General features: G+C 48.9%; 1 protein-coding gene across 1 annotated transcript; it reads left to right on the top strand.

Annotated features, from left to right (window-relative positions):
- Window positions 1-1,350: 1,350 nt before the first annotated feature.
- On the top strand, window positions 1,351-7,702 carry LOC129720135 (uncharacterized). The gene is made up of 4 exons (XM_055671568.1): window positions 1,351-2,083; window positions 2,206-2,943; window positions 3,361-4,034; window positions 4,118-7,702. The coding sequence occupies exons 1-4, from the start codon at window positions 1,351-1,353 to the stop codon at window positions 7,700-7,702; spliced, it is 5,730 nt and encodes a 1,909-aa protein (XP_055527543.1).
- Window positions 7,703-9,221: the final 1,519 nt, after the last annotated feature.

The following is a 9,221-nucleotide window of genomic DNA, read 5'->3' on the forward strand; positions in this document are numbered from 1 at the left end:
TTCAAAATTTTCAATCACAGGACGGTTCAAGACCTCACATCTGATAAGAATTCGAGAAGACAGGCTCAGAAGCGGTTTTTCAATGGTAGTACACCAGCTAAGACCTTCAAACTCATCGTATGGGTCGACCGCATGCAGCCCAAGGCGATACGCAAACAACGATATTGTATTCGCTCCAGTTTGATCAAATGTGTGTTTGTTGCGGAGCGGAAGCAGAAACACCCGTACTCAATGACAGACAATATCGTTGTTTGGTAAAGCCTTATAAGGTCTCCTGGGTGGGCTCCCCACCATTGTCCGGTTATTGTACGAAGAAAATTCACTCTTTGTTGACATTTTTCCATCAGATACCTCACGTGACAACCCCAGGTGCCTTTAGAGTCGAACCAGACACCAAGATATTTGTGTACCAAAACCTGAGAAATCGTTTTACCCATTAATTGTGTTTGAAGCTGAGCAGGTTCATGCTTCCTAGGAAAAACTACCATCTCAGTCTTCTCCGGAGAGAATTCGATACCTAGCTGTAAAGCCCAAGCAGACAAATTGTCCAAGGTATCTTGCAATGGTCCTTGCAAATCGGCAGCTTTGGCTCCTGTAACAGATTACACTGTCGTCTGCAAGTTGTCTTATCGTGCATGAATTTGCCAGACATTCGTCGATGTCATTTACATAAAAGTTGTAAAGAAGGGGGCTTAAACATGAGCCCTGGGGAAGACCCATGTAGCTAATGCGAAAAGTTGCTGTCACGACGGGTCCCTGGTCGCAACGCAACGCTTCATATTGCAGCGCGGCATTCGCCGCTGACAAAGTGACGTGAAGACCAACTGTCATAACCCGTCGGAACGTCAAGACATAAGGGAATAGGAGAAATCAAAACAGAATAATTCTTCATGCAGTGACAACGTGCAATTCATTTCTCTACGCAATTCAATTTTGTATGCTAGTTAAAATCTATAAAACTCTATATTAAATACTAAACCTAAAGTACCACAGCTCTTAAAACTAAATTTCCTATATACAATTTTCGGGAGTGATAGTTTCTAAAATATATTTTCTGCACATGTAAGTACGGATCATTTGAGGGTTAGAAATTATTAACCTATTGCTTAAATAGAATTATATATCTACAGTTACAAGTAAGGCATAGTGGGACAGGAAAGCCAATACCACTTCCAGAATAATCACACCAAATTTGTAAGTAATCCTAAGCGAATAAGTTTGTAAAACTAGCCTAAATAAAACTTTTTCTGTAGCTTAAAGCTAACACAATATAACACACGTGTTTGCTACCATAGAGTTGGTGATTCCAGCCCAACATTTCTTTAAGAAATTTTTACGGGTATCGGAAGTATGGCAGAGAATTCCCCCCGAAACTGCCAAACCTGTGACCGAACGGCCCTACCGGCGGACGACAACATACAGTGCGGCCTCTGCAAGTTGTGGGAGCACGCGGAATGCGCTGGCATCGACATGCATACCCGACAGCCGGGTGTTTTATATGTGTGCGGTAAATGCTCGTTGCAGGGGAAGTCCGACCACTTGAAAGTACCCGAAATTGGTGGCCGCACGACTCGATCAAGTTCCAAACCAGGATCTAAGGCAAGTTCTAAGGTAGGATCGACAAGAAGTTGTAAGAAGGGAAAATCGAATCCTGGTGGCAGTGTAACGTCGAGTGTACGTGCTGCAATATTAACGGAGCAGCTGAAACTCGTCGAGAAGGAGCAGAAGATGCAGGAACTAGCCCTCCAAGAAGAGCAGGATGTTCGGAACCGACTGTTGGACGAAGGAGAACGCCAATTGGAGGAGAAAAAGCGTCTTCGAGAGCGAAGATTAAAGGAGGAGTTAGAATTGAAGCAAAAAGAACAACAGATTAGGAAGGAATCTTTAGAAAAGCGGCAAGCGCTCATCCGGCACATAGCAGAGGCTAGTAGCAGAGGTGGTTCCATCGTCAACTCAAACCAGATGGTGGAAGATTGGTTAAACAGACAGGACGCTGGACAATCAAACGGAAATCTACTGGGGAATCCAAACAACCCCAACGTGACCCCGATACCCGATGTCCCAGCGGATCCCCCTTTCCTCCGTTGACACCAACACCGCTACCACACCGAGGTCTGCCCACAGTTTCAGGGGCCCCCTGACAATCCAATCCACCGGCTCCCCCGCCGTTGTCACCGATTCCATCGGCCTTTCCCGGTACACCAGCTGTGCCACAGCCATCAAGTCCACCGGCTCCGTTGCCGCTGCCATCGAACCCGCCTGTTCCCGTACCGCAGACTCCGATTCCATCCGGAATTCCCGGTACGCCAGGGGATCCGCAGCCAACGTATCTGCCCTCTCCGTCGCCTCAGCTACCACAACCCGTTGACCCGACTCAACCTTCTTCGGCCAGCCCCGTTCCCCTCGTTCGCGTATTAACACAAGCACAAATAGCGGCGAGGCAAGTTTTAGCCAAAGATTCGCCCTTGTTTAGCGGGAGCCCGGAGGACTGGCCCTTATTTATAAGTAATTTTGAACAGTCTACGACCACCTGCGGTTATTCAGATGCGGAAAACCTAGTACGCCTTCAGCGGTGTTTGAAAGGACACGCACTAGAGTCCGTACGAAGTCGCTTACTCCTGCCGGTGAGCGTACCGCACGTCGTTCAGACTCTGCGTACGTTATTTAGAAGACCTGATTTCCTGATTAGGTCGCAATTGAGCAAGATTAATCAAATTCCCTCGCCGCGACACGACCGACTGGAAACGGTCATTCACTTTGGCCTAGCAGTGCAGAATCTTGTTGATCACCTCAAAGCGGGACAGCAACTCAATCATCTCGCGAATCCTGTGCTTTTACAGGAACTGGTGGAGAAATTGCCCGGTTCAATGCGTCTTGACTGGGCAGTTTACAAAAACAATCATCCGCCTGCAACGTTGGACACCTTTGGCATCTTCATGTCTGGTTTGGTCACAGCGGCAAGCGAAGTTAGTTTCAGTATTTTTTTTTTTTTATTCTCGCTTATTTTCCGTCGGTCTATTTCCGCCACTGTTGTGGCCAATCACCGACGCCCAGGGAGGCGACTCCACACCCAGGACCCTAACTCACGACCCGTTTATTAACGGACCGGCGCCAACGGCTTTACTTCCTCATGCGATGGAAGGCGTGATCCAAGAGATTTTTCGCCTCAGAAAATCTCCCGGTGTCGGCTAGGATTGAATCTAGACCAGTTGGGTTGGTTGTGAGTGGATCACGCCACCTCACAACCATCAACACCTATGTCGGCGGTGGGATTCTAACCCAGGCGTCGAGCGTGGTTGGCTGAGACGTTACCAACCACACTAGGCCCCCGCTCATCTGAAGTTAGTTTTAGTATTCCAGGAGGGAGCTCTCAGAAATACATCACGTACACTGAAGTCAAAAACAGTAAGCCTAAGGGTAACACGGGCGTCGTTCAGGCACATTCTGCAGAGCAGCCGACAGCTCCAACCACTAACAAAACCTCCACCGGCGCGAAACCGGACAAGCAGTGCCAAGCGTGCGGTCGAACCGGCCATCGAGTTGCTGAGTGTCATCAATTCGGGGGAGCCAGTTTAGACGAACGGTGGAAGCTAGTCCAGCAGAAAGAACTTTGTAGAACCTGCCTCAATAGTCACGGCAAGTGGCCGTGCCGATCCTGGAAAGGCTGTGGTGTCCAGGAATGTCGCCAGAAACACCATACACTTTTACACTCCGACACGTCCTGCGATCGATCCGTTTCAGCTAGTCACGTAACCTCCGGTAATTTTCAGTGGCCACTTTTCCGCATTCTTCCCGTGGTTCTGTATGGCAACCATTCCTCCCAAGTTGTCTACGCCTTCATCGATGAAGGATCGTCCTACACTCTCCTGGATGAATCAGTTGCGAAAGGTCTGGGAGTCGCGGGGAAAACAGATCCGCTCACCTTGAAGTGGACCGGAAACGTGACACGGGTCGAACCGACCTCGCAATGTGTCCAGCTTGATATCTCCGGCAAAAATATAAATTCCCGATACACTCTTTTCAATGTCCGGACGGTTAGTCGACTAGTTCTTCCTACCCAAAGCATGAAGTACCAGGAGCTAGCTAAGCGCTTTAATATGAGTCGATCGAACCCAAGCTTCTCATCGGCTTGGATAATTTGAAACTGGGAGTTCCGCTCAAGCTGCGAGAAGGAGGGCAAACTCATCCGATTGGGGCAAAGTGCCGTCTAGGTTGGAGTGTCTACGGTTACGTCCCAAATCAGTCGTCGCATTCAGCAATCGTTGGATTTCACGTCGGAGCGGTCTCAGATCGCGACCGCGAACTCAACGAACAGCTCCATGACTATTTCACGCTTGAAGACAACGGAGTCACCATTCCAAGTCCTGAATTGGAATCCGAAGATGAGAAACGAGCGATACGGTTACTACAGGAGACTACACGACGCACGCCCGAGGGAGCACATTTCGAAACCGGATTACTGTTTAAAACGGACGATCCAAACTTTCCTGACAGTTATCCCATGGCTGTCCGACGTCTGGAGGCACTTGAGCGTAGACTTCAACGAGAACCAGCGCTGAAAGAACGTGTGCACCAGCAAGTATTAGACTACGAACGGAAAGGATACACACACCGTGCAACTCTTGCCGAATTGACTTCCGTTGAGGCAAATCGTGTATGGTACCTTCCCCTAGGTGTCGCTACAAACCCCAAAAAACCAGACAAAATCCGGCTGATCTGGGATGCGGCGGCCAAGGTGGGGGAAGTCTCCTTTAACTCCCGTCTCTTAAAAGGACCCGACCTACTAGTCGCGCTCCCGACGGTCCTCAGCCAGTTTCGCCAATTTCCAGTGGCGCTTACTGGTGACGTCATGGAAATGTTTCATCAGCTGCGAATGCGTTTTCCTGACTGTCAATCGCAACGTTTCCTTTTCCGGTTTTGTTCCTCGGATAACCCCCAAGTCTACGTCATGGACGTCGCTACATTTGGGGCGTGCTGTTCCCCGGCGTCGGCACAGTACGTAAAGAACCTTAACGCCGATGAGTTCGCTAGCGATTATCCAAGAGCAGCAGACGCCATCAAGAAAAAGCATTACGTCGACGACTACTTGGACAGCTTCAAGACGATCGAGGAGGCGATTACAGTCGTGAACGAGGTCAGGCTTTTGCAGTCCAAGGGAGGCTTCACTTTACGGCGATTCCTTTCCAATGAATCCGAAGTGCTGCGAGGAATAGGTGAAGTAGCTGAAGAGGAATCTAAAAGCCTTCATATGGAACGAGAGGGCAAGTCCGAATCGTTACTTGGGATGCAATGGATCCCGAAAGAAGATGTGTTCATCTACTCCTTCGGAACACGCGATGATTTACAGGCCATCCTGCATCCAGATCATATGCCCACCAAGCGTGAAGTGGCCAAGGTGGTCATGAGCCTTTTCGATCCGCTCGGTCTAATCGCGTATTTCCTGGTTCACGGTAAAATCTTTATCCAGGAGCTCTGGGCGCGTGGAGTCGGCTGGGATCAAGAAATCCCCCAAGAACTAAATGGACGTTGGCGACAATGGGTGTGCTTACTCCAGCAACTGGGTCAACTTCGCATTCCTCGGAGCTACTTCCAACCGACACATGACTATTCTCGTCTGCAAATCCACGTCTTGGCTGATGCTAGCGAAACCGCTTACGCCTGTGCAGTGTACTTCCGCTTGGAGACGTCCCGCGGCATAGAAGTGACACTTGCTAAAGCCAAAACTAAAGTTGCCCCGTTGAAAACACTATCTATTCCTCGTCTCGAACTGAAAGCGGCAGTTTTGGGCGTACGCTTGATGAACACGGTCCTGAAACGTCATACCTTCGTGGTTTGTCAACGCTACTGTTGGAGTGATGCAACCACTGTCCTCGCGTGGGTGCGCTCCACCGATCATCGGCGTTATCATAAATATGTAGCCGTTAGGGTCGGCGAGATCTTGTCATCCACGCAACAATCCGAGTGGCGCTGGGTCCCAACCAAGCTCAATGTTGCGGATCTCGCTACAAAGTGGAACAACGGTCCGCAAATTACCATGGACAGTCCCTGGTTTCAAGGCCCGGCCTTTCTCTACGAGCTCGAAGAGGGCTGGCCCAAGCAGCAAACGATTGCCTCAACCGAGCAAGAGCTTCGTCCGTCCCATTTTCATGCCGCACACTTCTCTTCGGACATGGCATTCAACCGATTTAATCGATGGACCAAGATGCAGCGTGTAGCTGCATATGTTCTTCGCGGGTTGAACAACTTCCCCAAGCGCCGATCGAGGGAAAACCTGCAACTCGGAAACCTAACAAGCGACGAACTTCGACGAGCAGAAGAAATCCTCCTGAAAACGGCACAAAGCGATTTCTACGCGGAGGAAATTGCAGTTTTGGCTAAGACTCAAGGTCCACCCGAGCAGCGTCATGCAATCGTGGACAAATCCAGCTCTATCAACAAGCGGTGGCCATACCTGGACGAGAGCGGAGTTCTGCGAAGTCGGGGACGAATTGGCGCGGCACCATACGTACCGGCCGAAGCTAAGTTCCCAATCATCCTCCCCAAACAACACCTAATCACCTTCCTTATTGTAGACTGGTACCACCGCCGTTTCCGTCATGCCTACCGAGAAACCATTTTCAACGAAATCCGCCAACGGTTCGAGATTTCAAACCTGAGACGACTACTGGAGAAAGTTCAGAAAGCGTGCGCTTTCTGTCGCGTAGCGAAGGCGATGCCAACACCACCACCAATGGCTCCGCACCCTGAGATGTGCTTGACGGCTTTCGTTCAGCCCTTCACGTTTACCGGATTAGACTATTTCGGGCCGATACTGGCGAAGGTGGGTAGGGTCAACGTGAAGCGCTGGGTGGCACTATTCACGTGCCTCACGACTAGAGCAATCCACATGGAGGTGGTACACTCGTTAAGCACGGAGTCCTGTATCATGGCAGTACAACGTTTTGTGGCACGCAGAGGCATCCCAAGGGAATTCTGGACCGATATTGCTACCTGCTTCCAAGGCACCAGCAACGAGATGAGGGCGCTAAAAGAAGCTAGAGACAAGGCTTTATCCACAAAGTTCACGACCTCCCAAACTACCTGGAAGTTTATACCCCCAGCGGCACCACACATGGGCGGTGCGTGGGAGAGATTAGTTCGGTCGGTCAAGGTAGCGATTGGAGCGGTTATGGATGGCCCACGGAAACCCGATGACGAGACACTGGAGACGATTCTCCTGGAAGCGGAGGCCATGATCAACTCCAGGCCTCTCACCTTCATTCCGCTGGAATCTGCGGATCAGGAGGCAATGACCCCAAACCATTTTTTGTTGGGCAACTCTTCTGGCACGAAGTTTCTACCCACCGTAAAGCTGGACAGTCGTTCAACACTCCGAAGCAGTTGGAAGTTGGCCAAGTACATTACCGATGAGTTCTGGCGCAGGTGGCTAAAGGAGTACCTCCCCGTAATCACACGAAGATGCAAATGGTTCAAGGACGTGAAAGATCTGGAGGTAGGTGACCTAGTTTTGGTGGCTGACGGAGCGGCACGGAACCAGTGGGCTAGGGGGAGGATCGAGAGGGTGATTCCAGGACGAGACGGCAGAGTACGACAAGCATTGGTTCGGACATCGTCAGGAACTCTACGTAGACCAGCGGTGAAGTTAGCTGTTTTGGACGTCGAGGTGAACAGTAAACCTGGCATCGGTGACTCCGGATCTTGAGACCCTCACCAAGGTTTACGGGCGGGGGTATGTCACGACGGGTCCCTGGTCGCAACGCAACGCTTCATATTGCAGCGCGGCATTCGCCGCTGACAAAGTGACGTGAAGACCAACTGTTATAACCCGTCGGAACGTCAAGACATAAGGGAATAGGAGAAATCAAAACAGAATAATTCTTCATACAGTGACAACGTGCAATTCATTTCTCTACGCAATTCAATTTATTATTCTAGTTAAAATCTATAAAATACTATATTAAATACTAAACCTAAAGTACCACAGCTCTTAAAACTAAATTTCCTATATACAATTTTCGGGAGTGATAGTTTCTAAAATATATTTTCTGCACATGTAAGTACGGATCATTTGAGGGTTAGAAATTATTAACCTATTGCTTAAATAGAATTATATATCTACAGTTACAAGTAAGGCATAGTGGGACAGGAAAGCCAATACCACTTCCAGAATAATCACACCAAATTTGTAAGTAATCCTAAGCGAATAAGTTTGTAAAACTAGCCTAAATAAAACTTTTTCTGTAGCTTAAAGCTAACACAATATAACACACGTGTTTGCTACCATAGAGTTGGTGATTCCAGCCCAACAGTTGCCAAATCGCCGTGCGTAAAATGCATGTGCTTTTCGGACAGCAAATTGTGCAAAAAATTGTTCAAAATTGGAGAAAATCCTTGTCGGTGAAGTTTACCCGAAAGAATGTCAATAGAAACGGAATCAAAAGCCCCCTTAATGTCCAAGAACGCAGACGCCATTTGTTCTTTGCGAGCATACGCCAGCTGAATATCTGTTGAAAGCAACGCAAGACAATCATTCCAAATCAAGCCAAATTGAGTATCTGATAGTAGACCATTTGATTCGACCCAGTGGTCTAAACGACGGAGTATCATTTTTTCCATCAATTTCCGGATACAGGATAGCATTGCAATCGGCCTATAAGAGTTGTGATCACAAGCTGGTTTCTCTGGTTTTTGGATGGCGATCACCTTCACTTGCCTCCAATCCTGCGGTACAATGTTTTGCTCTAGGAACTTATTGAACAAGTTCAACAAACGCCTCTTGGCATTGCCGGGTAGATTCTTCAACAAGTTGAATTCGATTCTATCTAACCCAGGTGCGTTATTGTTACAGGACAGGAGGGCAACTGAAAATTCTGCCATCGTAAAAGGTGATTCTATCGCGTCGTGACCCGGAGACGTATCGCGAACAAAGTTTTGCGCAGGAACAGAGTCCGGACATACTTTCCTGGCAAAATCAAATATCCACCGACTTGAAGACTCCTCGCTTTCGTTGACCGTTACGCGATTCCGCATTCTTCGGGCTGTGTTCCAAAGAGTGCTCATCGATGTCTCCCTCGACGTCTCGTTCACGAACCGACGCCAATATCCGCGTTTCTTTGCTTTAGCCAGGCTTTTAAGCTTGGTATTAAGCTCCGAATACCGTATATAGTCGTCGGGTATACCTCCCTTCTGGAAGGCCAAAAAACGCGTCGGATCTTTGCGTG

The sequence above is a fragment of the Wyeomyia smithii genome, chromosome 2 (assembly GCF_029784165.1).
Source record: "Wyeomyia smithii strain HCP4-BCI-WySm-NY-G18 chromosome 2, ASM2978416v1, whole genome shotgun sequence".
Taxonomy (NCBI): Eukaryota; Metazoa; Arthropoda; class Insecta; order Diptera; family Culicidae; genus Wyeomyia; species Wyeomyia smithii.

What these genes read in the sequence shown, in the direction of transcription:
- LOC129720135 (XM_055671568.1), top strand. Translation starts at nt 1,351, where the DNA reads ATGGCAGAGAATTCCCCCCGAAACTGCCAAACCTGTGACCGAACGGCC. An exon ending in AGCGGATCCCCCTTTCCTCC is followed by an intron (nt 2,084 to 2,205) that starts GTTGACACCAAC and finishes CCGGTACACCAG; the next exon opens with CTGTGCCACAGCCATCAAGT. An exon ending in CTTTGGCATCTTCATGTCTG is followed by an intron (nt 2,944 to 3,360) that starts GTTTGGTCACAG and finishes TTAGTATTCCAG; the next exon opens with GAGGGAGCTCTCAGAAATAC.